Here is a 23,995-nt window from a genome sequence, read left to right as displayed (position 1 = left end):
GTCACGAACTATGACGAAAAATTGTGGAAGCTGCACTAAGAGATAATTATTATGATCATATAATTGCATATGTACTGTAAATGTTTTAATGGTATATGAAAATATGATATTTGTCTACGCTAAGTTAGGACCTAAGTCAATGTTAGATTTCTTTCACAATCTTATGAATTATGACATTATGTTTGTATGAATGAATTTGTTGTTTGATTGAGTGAATGATTCTAAAATCACTTGGAAGCCATGAAATGTTCATGTAGTAATTTAAGTCAAGTATGCCATGTAATAAAATAGCCAGATTATGTATGTCATGTTCATGTAGTATTTAGATCATGTATGCCATGTTCATGTAGTGATTAAATTATATATGCTATGTAATGTCATGAAGTATTTAGATCAAGTACGTTATGTAAAGTTCATATAGAACTTAGATCATGTATGCCATAGAATGTTTATGTTTAGATCATATTATGCCATGTACAAGAATATATCATGTTATGCTATGCCATTTAAAAGAATATGTCATATTATGCTATGCCATCTACAAGTATATGCCATGCTAAAAAAGTTCATGATATTCAATAAGTTCTCACGCATTAAGAAAGATAAGATGTTTAAGGGTGATACGAACCTAAACGTGTTCACCACGAGCTATGTTAAAACAGTGCCACGGACCTAAGCGTTGTTCAATTTAGTTGATGTTTTCAATAAATGAGGTATTTCATGATATGAATCTATTTACTGGGCATTATATAATGTATGTTAGTAACATCTCTATCCTAAGGGAACGAGGTGTTACATAGGTTGAACTCGCCTCATTGATCCTCGCGCTCTGCAAGAGGGGGCCGAGCGGCATGTCTGATCAGGCTTGCCCAAAGATCCTTGGCGAAGGTCGAGCAGTATGTATAATCGGACTTGCCTCGTTGACCCTCACACTTGGCGAGAGAGGGCCGTTTTCTTGTGTGTTCTACAGAAGTCATACCATGATATAGACTATTACTAATGTTCACTAACCTAACCTACCAAGCTAATATGGGGAAGTTCTGAGCCATTTTTCATTTGGAGGAGAAGGTCTCTTTTGAGGTTGTGTTGGGTAGTCTTGGGACTATCCCGCACTTCGCTAAGGGAAGGGTAAAGGTGCCTCAAACCACTCTCTCCCCACTCATCCTCCCGATTAGGTAATTAGTTGACGGCCTTGGAGCCGGATTACTTTTTGTTGTGGCAGGATAAAGTAATCTGTTTGAGCAACCTCAGGGCTGGTCCCACTCTCCACTGCAGGGGAGGTCTGGTTAGCCTGGGGCTAGTCCTGCCTGTTAACCCTCACTAGGAGGTAATCTATTCAGGCAATATGTCTGACTAGATCCACTCCCAATTGTTGATACCGCAAGGAAGGTAGGTGAGAGCTGGGTTAGTGTCGTGCCCACTCTTTATCGCGATGAGATGGGGTAATGTTCGAGTGGCCTTAGGGCTTAGCCCGCTTTCATCCAGGAGGGTCGAGATGGCCTCTGGCTCATCTTGGCCTTTGGCACCCTGGGAGGAGATAATTTGTTCAGAAAATCCCGAACTGGACCCGCTCCTGTTGATCGAAGCTCACGAGGAATGTAAATTGTCGGGGTGTTGAGGATAGGCCCACACTTCGCCGCGGGAGAGATAAAGCAACCATATGCATTATACCCGTCCCTTTGGTATCCTGCAAAGGAGGAAAGTGTCGAAAGACTAAGGGGTCACCCGCTCTTCATTGTGATGAGGGCTGGGTAATGATTGACCCCCACTGGGCAAATGGCTAAGGCAAGGATATTAGCGTTAGTTCTTCTGGAAAAGGGCTAGAGTACTCCTGGCACTTCTTGCACCTTTGCACATATTCATCGTGTCCTTCAGGGCACACAGCCAATAGTACCATGTCCGACAGTATTCTGCCTCAAGAGTGATCACCACAGATTCCTTCATGTATCTCTGCCAATACATGTTAGGCCTGTTCACTCAAAATGCATCTCAATAAGGGACTGTTGTACCCTCTCTGGTATAGGATACCGTAAATCACGATGTACCTTACTGCTTAGTACCTGACCTTTCTTGCCCTTTTATCTATCGTTGGGTACTTCATTGGTATTTAGGTACCAAAGAATGTCCAGAGCCCATTTTGGCACACCTGGCCTGATTTCCAATAGTTTGATCCCTATGGCCAGCTCCTCCATAGTTCTAAGAGTGGCTGACTCTGGTATCGGGGTGGCCTCTTGTCCGGATGTAATTTTTGCTAGCCTATCTCGGTCCTCAGGATTTACTGTATCTAGAAATATTTGAAATGAGCGCGCTCAGCCTCTACCAAGGATAGGTACTTTTTCAATTTCTCGCTTTTTGTCTCAAACTCTCCCCGTACTTGGCTAACCACCACTTGGAGTCAGCCCGAACTTTCACTTCCTTGGCGCCTAAAGACCTCGTGATAGTCATGTCAAAGAACAACAGTTCATACTTTGCCTCATTGTTTGTAGTTTTGAACGCCAACTTAATGGGGTAGTCGTGCTTTTCACCCTGGTTTGTGATGATATGCATTCTCACTCCCCCTCTAGCCTAGTAAAAAGAGCCATCAATGAAGACTTGCTAGGGCTTCCTAGGTTGTGCATACATATTTAGTTTCTTCAAGGAAGCCTGTGAATTCTGCGATGAAATTTGCCAATATTTGCTCTTTCAGGGAGGTGCGTGGGGCGTATTCGATGTCAAAATCACTCAGTTCCAATGCCCAGTTGGTAAGACAGCCAGAGATATCTGGTTACTATGGGACCTTTCTCAGGGGGTCCTCAATGAGGACTTTGACTAGGTGGGCCTGAAAAAAAAGGTTAGAGTTTTCTAATGGTTATTATCAAGGCAAAGGTGAGCTGTTTGATGCGAGAGTATCTGGCTTCTACCCCTCTGTAAGCTCGGCTAACATAATGTATCGGCCTTCGAACCCCGTCATTGTCTCTTACTAGGGTCGAGGAAACCGCTTGCGGGAAGACAAATAGGTACAAGATTAATGCGTCACCGCTAAGGTCGAACACCGAAGGTTCGGCGTCAGTTTCTGTGACAAACCAAAACCCCACCGACACATGAAATATTCAAACATCTCGATCAATAGGGAAGAAGAGAATCAGCCAGAGTTTGATGGGTCAGCACCAATCGATTCAACGATTTGAAGATCGATTTCCACTTTCCATCACCAACCAACAAATCCACAGAATAGATTCGACAAAACACCATCATCCATTCACATTTTAGTTTTCACAGCAACACAACTCAACCAAAAAAAGAGTTAAATGAACAAAAAATTTGTCACTCGCAGTCACAGGAGATCTCGAGCGGCATGAGTCTTGAGAGATCACAGAGGAGAGGTTGAGACAAAAATAGAGGTGTTCTTATTGGTGCAATGGGAGTTCATCGGCGAGAGAGGAAGAGGTTGTGGCTGCTGCCCGCGTGCGAGGTTATGAGACACGGCAAAGTCAAGAGAACGCATTTGTGAAGTGAATGAGTCTAAGAGATAGAGTAAAGAAGAGAGTCTGAGATAGAGAAAGTGGATGAATGAGTGACAACGAAGGAAGAAAAGAGAAGGGGGGTTTCTTCGAAGGCTAACCCTAGACTAGAACGTTGCCAAACATGCCGTTGCATTTATTTATTTTTGTATCCTACGTCCCCAAAACGACGACGTTTCACTCTTTTAAGTTAAACAACTTTGTTTCATTTACACATATTTAAAAAAAAAAAAAAACTAACATTGGCCGGTTTAGCGATTTTTCTCTGAGTCGAACCACGAACCAAACAAGTCGACGTCAATTTGGCTTAAATCCTACCGCCAACCGACCGTTTCTTTGATGGTTTCGGCCAGTTTCTCGATTTTCTGTACAACCCTACTCCCTTCATTGAGGTTGACTAAGCAGTAGGGGGCTATCAAATATTTTTTAAGTGCGGCGAATGCCTCATCACACTCTTCATCCCAATCCTGGGCCTTGTGCAACACTTTGAAGAAGGGCAGTCATCTATCCATTGACCATGACACAAAGCGATTAAGGGTTGCCACTCAACCGGCAAGTTTCTGTACGTTGTTAATATTCCACGGAGGAGGCATGTTGAGGATGGCTTCCACTTTTTTGGGATTAGCTTCGATCCCCCTTTTCCGATATCATGAATCTGAGGAACTTCCTTGAATCCACCCCAAATGCACATTTTGCGAGATTCAACTTCATCTTAAATCGCCTTAATACCACAAAGACTTCTCGGAGATCATCTAAGTGTTGTATGGAGCCTCTGCTTTTAACCAGTAGGTCATCCACATAGACCTCCATATTCTTCTTGATTTGGTCCTTGAACATTCGGTTAACCAGTCGTTGGTACGTGGCCCTCGCATTCTTTAGGCTGAACGGCATGGCAGAGTAGTAATGCAATCCTCGATCTGAAATGAATTACAATTTTTCCTCGTCATTTAGATTCATGCGAATTTGATTGTACCCAAAGTAAGCGTCCATGAAGCTTAGCATGCAGTGGCCAACCATTGAATCCACGATAAGATCGATACAGGGAAGCGGGAAGCTGTCCTTTGGGTAGGTTTTGTTCAAGTCAGTAAAGTCTACGCACATTCTCCATTTACCGTTTGGTTTCTTCACAAGCACCACGTTAGACATCCAGTCTGGATAGTGTGCTTCTCGTATAAACCCTGCTACGAGCAGGCGATCGACCTCAACAGCGATGGTGGTGTTCTTTCTTGCACTGAAGGTCCTATGCTTCTGTCCTACTCCTTTAGCCTTAAGATCCACACTCAAATGATGTTATACGACCGTTGGGTCAATTCCCGGCATATCCTTGTGGCTCTATACGAAGACATCATGTGTTCCACACGTAAATGTTAGAGGGTGTCCCTCATCTCGATGGTTAGTCTCATGCAAATCCTGGCGGTTGCTTCTGGTCAGCTCGGGTCCAGTAGAACCAGCTCCAATGGTTCAATCGCCTCCGCTTTCCTAAGGGCGTACTGGTCCCTTTTCTCGTCTTCTGTGGGGGCACACTTCGGAGAGGGCGAGAGGATGGTTGGTATCTCCTCCCTCGTTTGTGTGGTGTAGGTTCCCCCTCTAGTATCTTCTAGTTTATCAACTGCATCGTCGTGCATCGCCCCTTTCTTTCTTTATGATTACATTGGGAGGAATGCAAGCCCAGTATGGGTAACAGGAGAGCTTTCCATAAACCACTAAAGGCTTGAAAAGCTTAGCCCAACACTCCAAGGCCTGTACCCGAGCATCACCTCTGCTGCCCAGCTAAGAGCTCTCGACTCAAACAAGTTGGATACATGTGCAGAGTCAGAGACGGGTTGAGGCTCTGGGAGTATGGGAAGCTGTTTAGACAAGGAAAGAGGGGAACACTCTATCTTAAAAAGATTGAACTCTTAAGCAACACCACAAAACCACGCCGCATTAAATGAGATCTACTAGGAGGCACCCCTTCCACCTAGTCATAGGTCATAGGCCTCTGGCCTTGAAGGCAGGTATAAAAGCAACCTCTGGACGCCAAAACGAGTGTTGGACTCTCTAAACTCTGCTCGTTACAACTAGCCTTGAATTTTTCCTTTGGCCTTTACTAATTTAGGCATTGGAGGCTCCACCTGGTCGTCACTCCAGCTGTCGGACTTTGGAGTGATTTGTATTTGTAGGCTCAAGATTGAAAATCTGAGTTGCTGAGGGACTAACCTAAAAGCGTACAAAACACGACATCAACAATTATATCATTGTAACAAGATAAGAACAAAAAATATATGATATTTTTTTTATTATATAATTCATTTTCTATATTCATGTGACACTCCACGTTTTGGAAGTGTTCAAGAGAATCCAGACCCATACAAACATGGTAAGAGCACTCCCAATGGATTTTTTATCCTATCTTTTAAAATACATCACCAAATCTCACTTTTTCTATTTTACATACTGATTTTTACAATACATCATACATCAGCTTATCTATTTTTTCTTCATATTATTTTAATATTATACTTTTTAATATTTTATAAGAGAAAAAGTACAATAAAAAAATCAATTTTAATGAAAAAGTACAAGAAAATATAGAAAACAATTCAAATATGTTTACATTTGTGTACAGTTGCTTCTACATCGAGAGGCAACACTGTACACAAATGTAAAATAGAAAAAAAATAAAGCATCCGTTGGATGCATGTTTTAGACCATTTTTCTTTATATTTTACATAAAAATGTGTTTTACAAAACTCATTGTGAGTGCTCTGAGGAAGTTTCTTCGTCAATTTATTTTTTAATTTAGATCAAAAATGAAAAAAAAAAAAAATCCATCATCAACCTGCAGAGGGACTACAGCCGTTAGATCAAATGACCGGTGGGGACCCCTATCTATCTAGACGTCCACTCATCAATGCTCGTATAGACAACGAAGTTTCTTCTTTCATATGTTTTCGTCTCTCTCTCTCTCTCTCTCTCTCTTCTAGGGTTTTTGCTCTCCCTTGCTGTAAGTAAGTGGGAAACGCTGCTCTGCGAAAGGTTACGATTCGAGCTACACCCAGACATGCCTCGGTACGGTCTTAGTTTTTATTTTAATCTCTGCTTCTTGTTTTCTAATCTCGTTTTTTACGGTTTTGTCGTGTCTGGGTTCGATCTTGCAGGTATTACTGTGATTACTGTGACACCTACTTGACCCACGACTCTGTAAGTCCTTCCCTTCCACATGATGCTTTTCTTTATGAATATTTGGAGTCTCTGTTCTTGATTTTGAAATTTAATTGGTGCACTCTATTTTATGTCTGTCTGTTCTAATTCTCTCCTGAAAGAAACTATTATTTCGAATTTTTTTTAAGGATTTGAATATAAGTACTGCAAATGGATGTTTAATTTAAGGGAGTAACTATTTGTTATGCAGCTGAACCCTTTTTTTCAAAAGACTAGGAATGCAAGAACATTGGCCTGTCTGAAAATCTGGATGATATACCAGCATCTATGTCGTGAAGTTTGAAATTTTCTATGTGCAGTCTTATGTTTGTCATAATACTTGCTGCTCCTTGAAAGTGTGGTGTTGAATTTTATTTATTTTATATATATATATATATATTTCTGACAGCGTCGTTCTCAAATTTCAGCCATCTGTAAGAAAGCAGCACAATGCAGGTTACAAGCATAAGGTATGTTTAATCTCTCTCTCTCTCTCTCTCTCTCTCTCTCTCTCTCTCTCTCTCTCCATGATACTATCATGCTGACTAGTTAAATAAATCTAGGCAAATGTTCGGACATACTATCAGCAATTTGAGGAACAACAGACACAAAGCTTGATCGACCAGAGGATTAAAGAACATCTTGGGCAAGCTGCAGCATTTCAGCAGGTTGGTGCTGCTTTTAATCAGCATCTAATGGGTCAGAGGCCTCGACTTCCTGTTCTCCCTACACCCATGATGCCACAGTTACCTGGAAGTTCACCACTACTCCCAGGGATTAGGCCTCCTGTTTTGCCCAGACCAGTTCCTGGAGCTCCAGGTAAGTCGGAACATCAATATTTTTTAATTGGGACCTCATGTATTTTCATTCATTGATCCATTGGTATGCAAATTTGCTTGTAGACTCTTTTACTTCGCACCATTTTGGCTTCTTATGTGCCTCCTATCCTTCATATAGTTCAAACAGTTTTCATTTATCTGATACTGGTAGCATAATTGTTCAGCATATAGTTACGTCTTGCATATTTTCTAAATAATCACACGCAACAGAATTTTGATAGTAGTCCCTTCCATATTTGTGGTTAATGTTTGTATCTTCATGCAACCATGTTTGATCCATTTGGAAGATATGAACTCTTTCCTTGGTCCTTAAGGACGTCATATATTCAATATTTCTCTTGGGGTTGGCAGGGTATGCGCCTATGATGGCTCCACCTGGTGCTCCTTCCTTACCTGGTCAGTTGAATGCTATTCCTAGGCCTCCTGTGAGTGCAACAACGGTTCCTGGAAGCACAGCAGCAACTGCTTCCAATGGTGCCCCGCCTATGGCAACACTGCCATTTTATCAGGCCAATCCAGTGGTATCAACAAGTGGAGGCTATGATAGTCTCAATTCCAATGCCCAAGCTCCTGAGGCTAACCATTAGCCTTCACAAACTGGTTGGTTTTACCATACTGAATATTTAAATAAAATGATTAAACATGATACTAACTTACAATGGAATCTATGGGCATGAAAAATTTTGAGAATTTATTGGATACTAATACATGATTAAGTTTTGTTTCTATTCCGCTTCAGTATCATGTACCTCAGATTTACCTTGTCAAGTGCTAATTTCAGTGGGAAAAAACCCTTAGATAGAAGCTGAAGCTACAAGAAGCATGTGATGGCCTCACCCAAAAGTAGAGTCTATTTGAGGAAATTAACAAAATTGTGCCAATTTGGAAATTTTAAAATGTACAGCTAACTAATATGTGAACAAATCATTCGAGAGTTGGAATTATTTGTTCATAATTTCTATTCTATGTTTAGCTTTTGACCATCTGCCCCTTGGGCATGTAACTAGCATGACTATAGACAAAATCTTTGTCATTGCAGAAGTTCTTTAGCTCCTTGGGTACAGGAGGGAGAGGGAGAGGTTGGGAGGTGTTGAATACTTCTTTTAGGATCCTTGACAATGAAATGGAGAGACAGATTTGTACATCACTTTGGTTGTAGGCCATCTACACCAAGAATGAAATTTATTCATGTAACGGAAGTGATTGGATAAAGATGAGTGAGGAAGATTGGAGGCAATTTATTTTTTATTTTTTTTTAAAGCAAAGGAAGAAAGAAGAAAAAGAAAAAAAAAATGTGGCAGAAGAGGGATGAAGAGAAAGAAGACCGGAGGGACTCTTGAGGAAGTATCAAGTGAAATTCCCTGCATTGTTATTTTCCTTAAGCTGCTTTTCCAGCTTCCTCCATCTAGTTACTTAATCAAGTACTCCACAATTTTTCCATCCGTGTGTAACTTCTTTCTATAAGTTAAATAGTTCTAAAAAAGATTGGATTAGTACTCCATGTTATTAGTGCAACTTTTGTCCTCAATTTTGTTTGGTATTTTACTTTGGTTTTTGCTTTTTATTTCCGTTTGATGCCTCAAGTATTATATCCTATATATGTGATTGTGACATCAGTGATAATGCTGTTGCAGGCAAACAAAGCAAGCCAAGAAATTCTTCTGGTGCAACACCTGTATTTGGGATTTAAAAGTCACTTGGTCTCATGATTCCACCTTTTTAGTGTACATTAAGAGCATGTCGCATGAAGCTGGATGTAGAGAATGGATGCGGTCTAATTTTTGTGTACATTATATGCTGTGGATATGGATACAAATCCTGTGTTTGCCACTGGGAAAGTTCCGCTTGCCTGGAATTATAATCTCATTTAACTTCTTATTCCGTGGCAGAGATTTTTTGCTTGAAATATGAATTTGGAAACAAATGTACGAGCAAGTATTAGATGAAGGATGGGATATATTTTCTGGCCAACCCATATTGTAGTTATGTTTGGATTTGGTTTGTGTAGCTTCCTTTTCTACCCGCATCCCGTTAAGTTAAAATAAATTTTGCAGGACCACTTCCTTGGAATGGACACTAGGGCTTGAAGATAAATAGGCTCCAGACTACAGTAAGATCCTTGCTCATACTCTATGGCTTTGATATTTAAAGATCTGTAATAGATTGGAAGAACAGTGATATTCTTTATGGGATAGAAGCAAGGTGGGTGTGTTTAACTCTGAAGTTGTGAACCTTTATATATTTATTTTGGACTGCAATTTTTAAAAAATAAAAAGAACCCTCACGGGGTTTTGGTGCGTATGAATAATGGTCAATTGGACGGTTTGTTCTGATCTGAATGATAGCGAATCCGAACTGATTTTGTGAAGTTGCATGTATTGGTGAATTAAAGAGTACTTGTGTTGGTGAATATACATTAGTACGTCCGAATCTTCTTGTTGTGGAAAGTTGTTCTAGATTTCAAGAATTGAAATGAGGATTACCATAACCGACTCTTGCTCATCCTTGTGGCCAATCTGGTGAAGACGACAAAAAACTTCTAGGACAAACCAAATTAATTTGAGTTGAAGGAATGGTCTCCAATCAGCTCAAAATAGCATCAAATAACTACTTACTATATGCCTCCAAAGCAACAAAAATGTCTCGAGATTACAGAAAACAAGAGAAAATAGTTTTGCCGTGGGATTTACAGCATTTGTTGTGTGAAAACGGTTAATCCTCTCGGGAAAGCCCTGTATGGTTTTTGCCGTTGCTCTACAACATCATCACATAAGGTCCAGAAGGCATTTCTCCTGTGGAATTGATGAATTCTTCATTTTTGAGTGTCACTGATAACCTATTCCTTATATTCAGTTTATATATTTTAGTGGGTGTTGTTGACATCCCTTAGAGATTCCATGAGCTTTGACATGAAGCCGATAGGCAAAAGCTTTACGATTTTCTAAGATCACAGAAAGATCTGATGAACTTCCACTGGCATACAATTTACAACAAAAATGAGGACCCACCCCTCTCTTATCATAAGAATACCCATTTTGTTGCAAGGAACACTAGCGCCAAAAGAGGGGGAAACCAAAAAAAAAAAAAAAAACTAGATACATTTTGTCTTCATAAAGAGAGATGCTCGGTAATCTTTCCCTGATCATGTGCCAGATGGGTTCCTCCTTGCTAGATTTAGGAAGAGCTTAACAGTATAACTGATAATGCAAAAGATACTGTTATTAGCGAAGCAGCTTCTTTTTTCAAGTAGCAGATTGTTTCCTCTTCACTTGATTTGTGAAGAGCTTGTGTCTATCATTCAGAAAATGAAATAAGTGTTAGAAAACCAGTGGGTGAAAAGATGCACCGAGTTTCCAGGATGAGTATATGCAGTGAAAAACAAGAAAAAGAGTAACATACGCATGCTGTATGTACATGCAATACATAGTCTCCGAACAAATCCATTTTTTGCCAGTTAATGTCATTTTGGGTTCGCCAAAATGAGTTTCATGATTTCAATCTATAGTTTTTTGTTACAAGTCAATTCTATCACCTGTCAAATGTTGGATTCAAATTCAGTCCCGTGCATATGTGCATTTGAACATTACAATTTAGACGTTATAACAATACTAACCTTTCATATTCCAGCTTCTGAACGACTATCCCGTTCAGTACAAGCTCTGAACAGTAAATGGCTGCACCTAAAATAGAAGTGGTCCAATAATTTTTTTTTTTTTTTTTTGAGAAAGATTCTCGTATGTTTGTTTTATAGAAAACAGAAGACAGATGGTGGATGCATACCTCTCATAAGGAAGGGCCTACAGATTGCATGATCTTCTTCACAGGCAAGAATCAAAAGGTCATCTAAGTCATCGTTTCCCGCAGATATCTGACTTCTCTCCACTAGCTGAGGAGCATTATTAGAAACTCAGTATCAGTAATTCATTAAGGACGTGAATGGAACATAGAAAAGCATTGTTTCTGCAAGATACAGGGGAAAAAAGGGGGGGGGGGGGGGGGGGGGGGGGGGGGGAGAGGGGAAATACTTTACAAAGTGAATTCAACCATATTTGTACAGGTGCTACATTGCTACCAGCAATAAACTACTAGCTGGTAGCTGCGGGTCTACGTATATTGACAGATGTTGGTACCTGGCCATGAACTGCCTTGACCAAACCAGTAATCATTTCTCTATCAGGTTTAATACTGGGGGTGATAAGGACTCTTTGACCCTGCTGGGAGAAGTAAGGAAATGATAAGGTACCAGACTCCAGCACGTCAAAACACCTCAACTGACAGGACAGAAATTAAAAAAATATACAAGCAAGCCAAAGGTCTATCTGGTTAGAGCCAAACTAACTCATGCCTACCTTTAGAAGTGGATGTTGGCTTGCACGAGCCAATGAAACAGGCATGCTAAAGCCAATTTCCTTTTCCTTTTTATAATCTCTCAGTATGAAATTTTTTTCATCAATGAGACAGCTTGCTTGTCCGCAATTCTCTAGCCATAAATGTGTCACCACGGGTTTTCCTAGAGCAATAGCTTCCAACATATTCCTTGTACGTGCAAATTTGTCAGCTATAAAATGTGTGGCATCCCTGCTACATGATGCAACAGACATGCCCAGTCGTGCAAGAATCTGTTGGGGGAATGAATAGCAGCAAGTATTTAACATGAAACAAATTGACCATACCACATTTGGTGTACTAGTGAATAGGAAAAAGGTGCTAATGGAAAAGCTTCCAAGATCTACCTTTTTCTGCTGCTTGATGATATTGTTGTCCAAATGCTGGCTAAACAAGACTTGAACATGTGCCATATCTCTTCGTTTTCTCAAGTCTTTCCATGCAAGGTCGGGTCTTGACTCCCGGACGCCTATTATCATAATCTCTTTCAACAAGGATGATTTTGGTAGGTTTTTGTTGCATGGCTTTCTATGATAATCATAAAACATACAATTTGCTGCAGCCTCACTTATGCCCTTGATGGAGCTAAATGTCACCGTACTTTCAGAACCAGATGTTTCAATACTCTTGTTTGACAATACTTCCAATTTATGGGTCTTTTCTCCATCATCGGCAAATGACATAGAATCTTTTCCATTTAGATTTCCAGGTTGCATCAAGGTCCTGGCTCTACAGAAACCTGCGGGAAACATTGTTGCATCGATTACAGCTGATTCACAGTTAGACATGGCACCTATTGAGCCGAGCTTATCAAATTTCTTCCCTGACAAGCTTCTGTCAGAATCATTTTCTGAAGAACGCCAATGTGGATAAGTATATATTGAGGACCCTGCCTTCCCCTTCACTTTGTCATTGTCTTCTGGCCTTTTCTGACTTTTGCAAGAATGAATATTGCTTTCTTTTCCATAAATTGTTAACAATGGGGTATATATGCTATTCAGTCGATTTGAATGGCTTCGTACATTACGACTTGTCCTTTTACCTCTAGGATGTCTCCACAGATTTGATCTTAAATAACTGGCAATGCCAGTGACCTCTTGAACAGATTGATCTCGTTGATTCAATTTGCAGTGTCCAGCGTCCCTACATAAATTATAATCCAATTTGGAACATTTTTCTCTGACACTCAAAACATCAACTGGATCAGCAGCTAAATGGCTCTTTATTCTGTATTGAACTATACTGCTATCATATCTCCTTTCTCCTGGATTATCTGATTGATCCTTGGTCCTTAACACTTCAACTGGATCAGCATCTAAACGGCTTTTCTTTCTTCTGTATTGAATTATACTGCCATTATTTGTTCTTTCTCCTGGATTATCTGATTTATCCCTGGTCCACAAAGCCTTAACTGGATCAGCAGCTAAACATCTCCTCTTTCTTTTGTATTGAATTACGCTACCATCCTTTATACTTTCTCCTGGATTATCTGATTCATCCTTGTTCCTCAAAACTTCAACTGGATGAGCAGCTAAACGGCTCCTCTTTCTTCTGTACTGAATTATTTTGCCACCACGTATTGTTTCTCCTGCATTATCTAATTGACCCTTGGTCCTTACCAATGTATCCTCTGACATCTGCTGCCTGGTTCGGTGAGCAACATGAGATAACTTCATGCACTTCCCTTGAGGCTGTCCTTTGCCAAATAAGATAGGTTCACCCAAGAAAGATGTACCCCTATCAACCTCCAACTCTCTAAGTTTAGTTCCACCTGAAGATCTCTTTGCATTCCTTTGTTTGCTAGACTTACCAGATCTTCTCCCTAAACTCTCATTTGCCTCAGTGGAATTTCCACAACTCAGCTGTCTCTCAACAGAGGACTTGCCTACCTTCACTTTTGTTGTTATTGCCAACTTGGGATCTAACTCCTTATTTTCAGACTGAATCTGAAATTTATCAAAGCTTCCTCTGTTAAGCCTTTTAGCAGAACGCTTTCTTTGCTTTGAATGTTTTCCTATGTCTGCTCTATCAGACCAAGCACTCTGTGGAAAGGAAGAACATCCTAAATGGGTTTCATTCCTAATTAAACCCCTGGGAGAATGATCAAGGGTGTTTTCTGGACCTTGAAAAGCATCACCATAGTTGAAACCAGCAGGGGGGCCACATGCTAGAGCTTCCATAGCTTCAGCAGCCACTTGAGTGCTAAAACCAATATCAAACATGTTGGACGTATCTCCTCCTACATCACCAGCTTCCAATTGCTGTCCTGTCAACCTTGGATCGAACTGATCATCAACTTCCTTAATGGTGATATTTCCAATCACTTGTACTTCCCTGCTAACCTCTCTCGAGCTACACAATGCAGATCTGGAATTGCTATAAGTCGAGACCATTTCCTTATGGAGATCAGAAACCTCATTGTTCTCTTCATGCTTGTGAACTAAGCTGCTACCTCCCTCCCTGTGAAGATTCCTATCCTCCTGATGCCTGTAGCCACCAAAATCAAAAGACGACTCCTTCCTATTATGAAAAAACTCACTCCCATTATGCTGGTCACTATCAGTCCATTCAAAGGTTCCTGCTTTTACAATTGGGGTCTTAAGTGGAAGTCTCTTAGCCAAACTTTGACGTCCCTTTGCACTAGAGACAGAAGATGATTTTGCCCTAATAACAGCTCGATGGTTAACTCCTGGAGAGGAGTCAACATTGTTCAATGACAAAAAGTGATCCACAATATCAAGCGCATTTGCTTGAGATGACTCCCCAGGTTCTTGAGACCCAACATAGTTTAACCTTAAGTTCTGATTACAATCGGGTGAATGAGATGGACTTCCCACCCTACCACTGCTCCTGAAATCGATAGAAGATACTTCATTCCCTGCAAGTATATATACGCAATAGTACAAAATTAATCTTTTCAAATTTTGTCTCATTTACAGAACCATGACGCCTAGATTGAAAAAAATTAAAAACTGACAATCAAATCTCTATTTAGTGCAATCAGTAAATAGTTCATTTCCTGCAAAAGAATCCACAGAAGAGCACGAAATTGCTAGTTCTAAATTGTCTCACTGGATACTACTTGACACCAAGATTTAACCAAATTCAAAAATGAAAATCAAATCTATATCCATGCATTTAGTAAAGTATTCATTTCCTTATCAAGCATACTGAGAATTTTGAAAAAAGATTCAGAATTGAAAATCATATATATATATATATATATAAATCATAAATTGAGCGAATGCTAACTCTTTTCATAAGCAGAGTCATCAGAATCTGCCACCACGTCGTCCAATTGCTTCTGAGGTGAACCAAGCTGCCCCTTCTCAAAGTCCAGCACATTCCCCGTGAATCTTCTACCAGCTTTACCATCCACTACGCCATTAGCCCCTTTACTTCCATGTACTACTTCATCCTCACTGTCAAGCACCACTTCTTCCCTATACCCACTTACTGCAGCAGCACTCAGGTTCTCTACAACGCAATCCACATCACCTTCAGGCTCTGTGTCAAAGCCCAGATTCTCCAACGGGGTGTCGGCCAAGGGACTATCAAGTACAACCGTATCTTCCAAAGGCATGGTTTCCTGGAATTCCCGGTAGCCAACTAGTTCTTTAACATCACCATCTTCATTTCCTAATTTTGTACCCGAAAGGAAAAATAAAATACCAATCAGAAACGAAATCAACTGCATATGAACATTGAAAACCACTTTCCAAATGAAACCACCAGTCTAAAGGAAGAATCCCCCCGATCATCATCTAAAACCCACTTTTTGCCTTACTGTATATCAGATTACCAAATTAACAAGAAAAAATTGAAGAAAAGAAAAGAAAGGAAATTCCTCCAGTAATTGATCAAAGCAAAAGGGCAGAGAAATAAAGACAAGGAGAGGAACAAAAGGGTAGATTACCAGATGCTGATGATGAAGGGGACTGAGACTGAGAGTGAAGAATCTGAGTGTGAGTGCCACTGAGTTCAGCCATTGGGAACTTGTGAATCATGCTAATTATGCCTTGGTTGTATTTTGTTGGACACCATAGAAAGCAAATTCAGGACAAAGACGGTATTGAAATCGGCCAGAATTTGCATCTGGAAGAATACAAGAGTGTAGAAATTCTCGGAAGAAGAAAAAGGAAGTGATGAGGAAGACGGAGATTACATTAGAGGGTTTAAGGATTAAGAGAGCTATATATGTTAGGGTTGTGGAGAGGGAAAGTAAAAATAGAAGGATCAGAGAGGAGAGGGAATATTTCGGTTTAACAAATCTTTCATTTTGGAGGGAAATTTAATACCGCTTTTTACTACTATTTATTTATTTATATTCCCGATTTACCAAGTTTTCATTGTCTTATATAATTATAAAAAATAAATAAAAATATAAAAAAATGATGTTATTATTCAAATATATTATATTAAAAATATTTTTAGATGGAAAAAATTATAATAACGTCGTTATTATCATTGAATTTTTTTAATTTAATTGCATGCTATTGAATTATTACAATAAAAATTTATATGTAATAATTTAATTGCATATATTATTGAGGAAAATGTTAGTATATTCCATGAGTTTGCTCTCACATTTTGACCGCTCATGTATTACTTTTTTAAAACTCTTTTACTTAATAATTAAGAAAATAATTTTTAGTGCATTGATATTTTTTTTTTATTTTTAAAAAATATTTAATATATTTAAAAAAATAAAAGAAAAATAAAATGTAGAATTTGTACTAGTGAGCACGCCCATCAGTCGAAGCTAGGCCACACACTAGAACCACTCATTGTTAAATAAGTATACATGTGTTATTTAATACTAAAAAATTATTTAGTTCCATGTACTACATATATTACTTATTTAATTATATATATCATTTAATTGCATATATTATTTAAAGTAATATTTCTAATTAAATAAATAATTTTTTTATTTAAAACTACACTTGTGAAATGGAAAACAATTTATTTAATCAAATCAATCATTTTTCTTTCTAAAATTAGTAAGCTTTTAATTAGTTTTTGAAATTAGCTTATCTTTTAAAGAGAAAAATGAAAAACAAAGGAATTATGCAATGCATAAATAAAGATGCAAATGAAGATAAAATTATACATTGCAAATAAATAATGGAAAAATTTAATTGTAAGTATAATTGTATACTAATATATACATTAATCTAATATGATTGGTCAAAAAGTATATTTTATTGAAAATAATACTAATTTAAATTTTGAATATGAAGGAATCAGTATTGGTACGCAGATTAGTACGCGACTTTACTTGTACGTAGCAAAACTTATAAATAATAGATCTACTGACTGTACCGTGTATTTCGGCTGATGCAAGCCGGTATTTCATATTTCGGCCGAAATGGTCGTCTGCAACTCTGCACTGCGTTTTCTATGGTAGCTCTGCACATCTTATGCACCACGTTTTCTACCTTTTCAATTCCCCTGCCATTTCAATCTCAAAAGTAGAAAAGTAGAAAATATTTCATCACAGCAGTAGAAAAAGTAGAAAACGGTGCAAGAACGTTTTGCGAACAGAAAAGTATAAAAAGTACCTACACGTCTGCACCTCGTTTTGAAAATATTCTTATTTTTCTTAATTAATTTAAAATAGAAATATTGTTTATTCTAAATAAAATGATAAAAATAATATATTTTCTTTTAATCATTTATCCTTGCTTGCAGTTTTGGAATTGTATTATTATTTTATGTGATCTCAATGAATTTTTTTATTATTTATATTAGTTGGTAGTATTTATATTTTATTTTTACATGATCTCAAGATGAGTGATTTTATTTTAATAGTTAGATTTAGTCTTATTTAGTTTTAAAAGTATATGCATTATTAAAACTTAAGACTTGTTTTGAGAAGTAATATTATTGAGTTTATCACTTTTTTTATTACTATTTTATAATATAGTTTATGTGTATATATATAATTTATATATGTATAAACTATTCTGAAAGTGTATACGAAACAGTACTAATATCGAAATATTTCATTATAGAGTCTTAACCGAAACGGCAACCAAAACAGTATTCAAAACTTTAGTCTCTATCAAAATAGGAGATTTTTTGCATTTAAAAAGAAAAATCATCTTATAAGATAATATATAGATATTTATTTTTTGTATTTAATTTTATGACTTATTATTATTATTATTATTTTATATAATTACGTGCAAAAAAAAACATATTAGTTATATGCTAACATATAAGACACCTTTGCTGATCCCTCCTCCCCACATACCAAATCCTTGTTTCTCCCCTATTTTCACGAACATTTTTTTATATTTGAAGAAAATACCTCAAATTTCATTCATATCAATCAGCTGTTACAATATTTCTCTATCTACAATATATGTAGTATCTCTATCGGTCCCTCTTCTATCCAGACCCTTTATATTGTATAATTGAAAGCATTTTTTGCAAGTAAATGGGCAACATTATTTGCCTCCCTATGTATAAACTGTACCTTCCAGGATTCCCTAATATTCAATAATCCCCTTACCTCTTCCATTACATTTCCATAAGCCGTGTATAGCTCCCTCCTGCTGTTGGCAGCTTTCACTATGACTTGTGCATCTCCCTCTAGAATAATCTTGGAGAAGCCGAGCTCATCACAAAGTTGCACTGCTCTTTTCAGTGCCAACGCTTCTCCTACCGAAGGATCATGTAAACAGTCCACCACCTTACAAAGAGAAGCCAAAACCTCCCCATCTTCATCCCTTATAACCACACCGATGCCTACTTTCTTCAGATCAATCCTCACAAACGCATACCTGTTGGCTTTTACCCACTGAACCTTAGGTTTAGTCCACCTCCCTTCCTTATTACAACTATCAATCTGTCGAAACATGCACCCCCTTTGTTCTTGGGTTGCTATATACTCCTTATATCCATCCATTGCAGTCCTCATGACACATCTAGGCTCCCAAAATTTGTTTTAAAAAATCCAATAGTTTCTCCTAAACCATATCATTTGCATAATACAAGCCACCAAGTCAACTTCCTCACTTTTCAAACTCATAACTACTTTCCTCCATAACTCTAAAAAGTTGAACTCACTGTTGTTCTATTTCTGCACCGAACTCTCAACCTCAACCCAAACATCAGAGGCAGCTGGGCATACCCGTAATACATGAACAATAGATTCTATATCCCGAAGACAGATAGGGCATAGATTAGATCTAACCACCTTTTTTTTCCACAAATTTTCTCTGGTAGGAAGAATATCAAGGCAGGCTTTCCAGATAAATTGCTTAACACAAGACTGTACATTTAGACCCCATATTCTCTCCCAAAACTTTTCACCATCTTCCCCCTTTGAAGTCTCCCCCCTCTTCCTTTTACCACGCAAATATTCCAGGTGGTATGCATTCTTAACTGAGAAAAGGCCATCAGAGAAGAAACCCCACACTCTCTTATCTCTTTGAAGAGGATCACCCAGCTGAATACTTCTAATTTGTTCCACTTCATGAACTGAAAATAATTCATATAGTAAGTCCAGATTCCAAACCTTATTCTCTTCAAGAATCAGAGAACACACTTTGGCATCCCTACTCAGCATGTTTGTTGAGGACAAGATGCTGGAAAAGGCCTTCTTACTAGGTAACCATTTATCTTCCCAAATACTTACCATTTTGCCATCCCCCACTCTCCAAGTTACCCCTTCTCTAATTAAATCCAGTGATGACCAAAGGCTTCTTCATACATAAGATGGTCCCCTCCTTAGTTTTGCTTGTAGCAGCTCCCCATTCTTGAAATACTTTTACCTCATCACCGTGGCTACTAAGGATGAAGGGTTTTGCAGAAACCCCAACGCTACTTTGCAAGCATTGCAGTTTTAAAAAACTCCAGGTCCTGAAAGCCCAACCCCTCACCTTTCTTACTCTCACTGATTTTCAACCAGCTTCTCCAATGAATCTTACTTTCATTCTGTTGATGACCCTATTAGAACTTGGCTAAAAGAGAGTTAATGTCAGCACACAACCTTTTAGGAAGTCTAAATACACTCATGGCAAAAGTGGGGATTGCTTGAGCTACAACCTTCAAAAGGATTTCCTTACCTGCCTGTGAAAGAAAAGAGTTCTTCCAATTATGGATCTTAGCCCACACCCTTTCCTTTAAGACCCTAAATGTATTGAACTTGGATCTCCCAACCATGGCTGGTAGACCAAGGTACTTTTCAAAATTACCACAAATAGAAACCCCGGCCACATTCTTTATAAGCAATCTGGTAGACATGCTTGTATTAGAGCTGAAAAACATTGTAGTCTTCTCAAGATTTAGGCACTACCCAGGAGCCTCTTCATACTCTTTTAACAGCCCCTGTATACACTTTCATTCCATTAACTTTGTTCTCCCAAAGATCAAGCAATCATCTGCAAACAGCAGATGATTGACTCTAACTCCCCCTCTTGCCACAGTTACACCCTTCAGAGAACCATTGGCCTCAGCCCCATTAAGAAGAGAAGAAAGACCCTCAGCACATAGGATAAAAAGGTAGGGGGAGATAGGATCCCTTTGCCTAAGACCCCTGCTAGGTGTGAGCCATTTACCAGCAGCCCCATTAACCAGAACAGAATAGGACACAGAAGTTACACACTTCATTATCCAGCCTGTCCATTTCTATCCAAAACCCATCCTTTTCATGATCTCCTTCAAATACACCCACTCTATTCTATCATATGCTTTGGACATATCCAACTTCAAGGCCATACTACCCTTCTTGCCTTTCATCCTTGTTTTCATCATGTGTAAGGTCTCATAAGCTATCATCACATTATCCGTGATAAGTTTCCCAGAAATGAAGGCACTTTGATTACTTGAAATAATATGAGGCAGCACCCTTTTAAGCCTATTTGCAAGTACTTTCGAAACCAACTTATACAGTACATTACATAAACTAATAGGCCTAAACTCATTTGCCACGGAGGGATTAGCAACCTTGGGGATCAGGGCAATGTAAGTCTTATTAACCCCACTATCCAGCTCAAATTCACAATTAAGGAAATTCAGAACAGCATCAGTGACATCCACCCCCACCATGTTCCAATAAGCCTTATAGAAGCAGGCCCCATACCCATCAGGGCCAGGGGATTTTAAAGGTGCCATTTGACTCAAGGCCAACTCCACTTCCTCTCTCAGGACCACTTTCTCTAATTTTTTATTCATCTAAGCACTTACACATGGATTTAGGTATCTCAAACAAACCTCAATAGCCCTAGACGATGGGTTGCAACTGCTGAATAGGTTATCAAAATATTCATAGAACACTTCAGCAATATCCTCTTGGTTCTCCACCTTATTGCCCCTTGGATCAAGTAGCTCAACTATGATGTTTTTCTTCCTCCTCTAGTTTGCACAAGAGTGGAAAAACTTCGTATTTTTATCACCCAAGTTGTACCAATTTTTTTTCGCTCTTTGTCTCCATTTCAAGTCTTCTTGCTCAAGGATAAGATCCACTTTAGCCGGTAACAGATTGATGACTTCCACATTGTTGCTTCATTCCCTTTCCTGCTCATCTTCAAGCTGTCTCAAGTGTTGCCTTAATACTTTCTCATCTTCAACATTTTGTTTTCTGACCCAGATCTTTAATCCCATCTCACACCTCCGGAGTTTTTCTTGGATCCCTTTCAAGTGTCCTTCATTACTTCCACCTCTTCCCCAAGCCCTCTCCACAACAAAAAGACCCTCCTCATTCAAAGCTCAATTGGCCTCAGATCTGAACAATCTTTTCTGTACACTTCTTCTATAGGTCCTCTCAGCTATATCCAACAATAAGGCTTTATGATCTGACTGGGTAGCATTCACCACTACAATAGATCTCTCCTTGAAAAACTGAGTCCACCTCCTATTGGCTACCACCCTATCTAACCTTTCTTTTGTAAATGTACTGTCCTAGTGCTTATTGCTCTAAGTAAACTTACATCCACTCCACCCCATATCAGCAAGAGAGTTGGAAACTAGAGCTTGTTGAAAATCATCCATTTGAGACTCACTTCTTTGCTTACCCCCCTCTTTCTCGGTTTGAGATACCACTTCATTGAAATCCCCCATCATACACTAGGGCATATTTTCAGGGTTTAGTAAAGACAATAACCTCCACGACTCCCTTCTCCTACTCATCTCTGGATGCCCATAGAAACCATAAAATAGCCACGAGGTCTTTTTCTCCATAGAGCACAACCTTGCATTTATATGATAAAAAGAGAAATTCACAATTTCCAGGTCCACATCATTGCCCCATAAAAGAGCCAAACCACCACTCCTACCTCTGCAATCAACAGCAAAACAATTTTCCATTCCCAACTTCCATTTTATTCTGTCTAACCTTTCACTTTGCAGCTTAGTTTCCATCAAAAAGATCACCATGAGCTTTTTTTCCTTCACTAAGAAGTGAAGACTCTGAACTGTCTGAGGGTTCCCAAGCTCTCGGCAGTTCCAACTCAGGAGTTTCATGATACTTGGCAGGGCTAGCCAGCAACCTCTGCCATATTTTCATTAATTTTCACCTCAGCATTTACTACTCCTCTCTTCCCTTTTTTTGACAAGCCTCTTTCAGGGACTCCACCTTCAGCATCTTTTATTTTCCTAGCTAGCATAGTATCCTCTATAGATATCACCTTCCTTTCTCTCGCCCTTCTCTTCCACCTTCTAAAACCCAATGTTTCACTTAGCAATAGCCCCTCTTCAGTCTCACTCGGGTTGTATTGATGTTCCCCCTCAACTACCCCCTTTCCATAGATTCAGCAACAACCACCTCAACCAACTGTTCCACCTCAACCAAATGTTCCTCCTCAACTAAACTTTCTTTTCTCACACTGGCCTCTAAAGCTAGATTTTCAGGCCCCGAATCTCCCTCACTATTTTTTGCTCCACCCTCCCCCACACTAACCCCCTTCTCTGATTCCTCTCTCTTTTTATTTTCTCTTCTCTCTATCAAAGCTCCCCCCAACCTCACTACCGGGCAACTCCTTGAGGAAGCATCCCAACTATCCTTCTCGCTACTCCCTCCATCACCACCTCTCTCATGATTAAAACCATATGAGCCCTTCCTCGCCTCTCCCCCTCTTCCCCTAGGACTAATCTGAGCCCTTAACCAACTCCCATATTGTAGCTTATTCCACTCCACCTCTACCCTCTGACAACCTCCAATATCATGCTTAATTCTACCACAATCAAAACACAGTTTGGGTAATTTCTCATAGGTCACTGGAACCCAAATGCGACTGCCTAGGAGATTTGCAGTCCTTCCCCTCGCCATAGCCTTCCTGAGATCCATAATCACATGGATCCTAAGGTAACTTCCCCATGCAATCCCATCCCCTCCTGTTTCCATCTCCACTATAGTGCCTAAAGATTCCCCAATTTTCATCCCAATCTCCGTAGTCATACACGCCAGCGGTAGGTTATGTAACCTAACCCAAAACAACTCAAAATCAAACTCCATTTTCTGAGGTGGAGTTAGGCCATCAAAAGGCCGCAATGCTAGGAGATGGTTGTCGAACAACCATGGTCTCCCATCGAGAATTTTCTTCTTATCATCAAGACATTCAAAAGAAATGACAAACAAATTAGAGCAGATTTCAAAGAAATTAAAAGACCTCTGAAGCTTCCAAATCTTTGCAAGCGTGGATCTAACGATTTCCTTACTCACCTTTCTGTTTGACAGCATCTTCCCAACTAGGCATTTGCCTCCTTTTGCAGTGACCTTGGAGAACTGTTCGGTGCCGATCACAATATTGACATTTTCGTCCTCTATAAGCTTCCAGTATTCCCATCGTTCCTCTAGGTCTTCCATTCCCCCCTCCCGAGTCCCACCCACTGAATCTCCTTTACTTATTCTCCCAACTCGCCACCGGACCAGTCCAAACAGCCCCACTCGACGACGCACACCACTGCAAAAACCCTCAAAATCTGTTGTAACTGCCCCATGACGATGACGTGCCTCAAGCACACTCTCTCACCTCCTTTTCTAGAGAAAAGAGGGACTTTACGAACATTTTATTTATTAAAAGAAGAGCCGTTTTCATTTTTCAAGTACTGTTTTTCTCATTCAAAATTTTAAATACC

The 23,995-nt window shown here is 39.3% G+C and overlaps 3 protein-coding genes across 11 annotated transcripts; 1 reads left to right on the top strand and 2 right to left on the bottom strand.

Moving 5' to 3' along the window:
• The first annotated feature begins 6,394 nt into the window (after nt 1-6,394).
• LOC122318491 (U1 small nuclear ribonucleoprotein C-like) lies at nt 6,395-9,493 on the top strand. The gene is made up of 6 exons (XM_043135887.1): nt 6,395-6,551; nt 6,641-6,683; nt 7,112-7,153; nt 7,247-7,502; nt 7,874-8,122; nt 9,157-9,493. Exons 1-5 carry the CDS (start codon nt 6,544-6,546, stop codon nt 8,107-8,109), a joined length of 585 nt encoding a protein of 194 aa, XP_042991821.1. The 5' UTR covers nt 6,395-6,543; the 3' UTR covers nt 8,110-8,122; nt 9,157-9,493.
• A 932-nt stretch (nt 9,494-10,425) lies between these two features.
• LOC122318489 lies at nt 10,426-16,178 on the bottom strand. Of its 9 annotated transcripts, XM_043135885.1 has the most exons (8): nt 15,825-16,176; nt 15,161-15,547; nt 12,256-14,786; nt 11,872-12,141; nt 11,653-11,733; nt 11,303-11,408; nt 11,136-11,202; nt 10,426-10,813 (listed from the first exon to the last, which is right to left on the bottom strand). In XM_043135885.1, the coding sequence occupies exons 1-8, from the start codon at nt 15,913-15,915 to the stop codon at nt 10,765-10,767; spliced, it is 3,582 nt and encodes a 1,193-aa protein (XP_042991819.1). In that variant the 5' UTR covers nt 15,916-16,176; the 3' UTR covers nt 10,426-10,764. The 9 variants fall into 9 exon arrangements, 8 of the variants coding, with proteins under 8 accessions (XP_042991819.1, XP_042991815.1, XP_042991813.1 ...); XR_006244842.1 differs by having other exon boundaries at nt 10,922-11,202; nt 11,872-14,786; nt 15,825-16,177; XM_043135881.1 differs by having other exon boundaries at nt 10,426-11,054; nt 11,872-14,786; nt 15,825-16,177.
• A 6,471-nt stretch (nt 16,179-22,649) lies between these two features.
• Nucleotides 22,650-23,723, bottom strand: LOC122274431. The gene has a single exon (XM_043083471.1). The coding sequence runs from the start codon at nt 23,721-23,723 to the stop codon at nt 22,650-22,652; it is 1,074 nt and encodes a 357-aa protein (XP_042939405.1).
• Nucleotides 23,724-23,995: the final 272 nt, after the last annotated feature.

The sequence above is a fragment of the Carya illinoinensis genome, chromosome 8 (genome assembly GCF_018687715.1).
Source record: "Carya illinoinensis cultivar Pawnee chromosome 8, C.illinoinensisPawnee_v1, whole genome shotgun sequence".
NCBI classification, from domain to species: domain Eukaryota; kingdom Viridiplantae; phylum Streptophyta; class Magnoliopsida; order Fagales; family Juglandaceae; genus Carya; species Carya illinoinensis.
This window is presented reverse-complemented; position numbering and strand designations above follow the sequence as displayed.

Bases quoted from the DNA above. Each gene is read 5' to 3' on its own strand.
- LOC122318491 (XM_043135887.1), top strand. The intron at 7,154-7,246 runs GTATGTTTAATC...AAATAAATCTAG, and splicing joins ATGCAGGTTACAAGCATAAG to GCAAATGTTCGGACATACTA. The intron at 7,503-7,873 runs GTAAGTCGGAAC...TGGGGTTGGCAG, and splicing joins ACCAGTTCCTGGAGCTCCAG to GGTATGCGCCTATGATGGCT.
- LOC122318489 (XM_043135879.1), bottom strand. From the start codon at position 15,915: ATGATTCACAAGTTCCCAATGGCTGAACTCAGTGGCACTCACACTCAG. The intron at 15,548-15,824 runs GTAATCTACCCT...GTACAAAATTAG, and splicing joins CCCTTCATCATCAGCATCTG to GAAATGAAGATGGTGATGTT. The intron at 11,409-11,652 runs GTACCAACATCT...AATGCTCCTCAG, and splicing joins TCAAGGCAGTTCATGGCCAG to CTAGTGGAGAGAAGTCAGAT.
- LOC122274431 (XM_043083471.1), bottom strand. From the start codon at position 23,723: ATGGAAGACCTAGAGGAACGATGGGAATACTGGAAGCTTATAGAGGAC.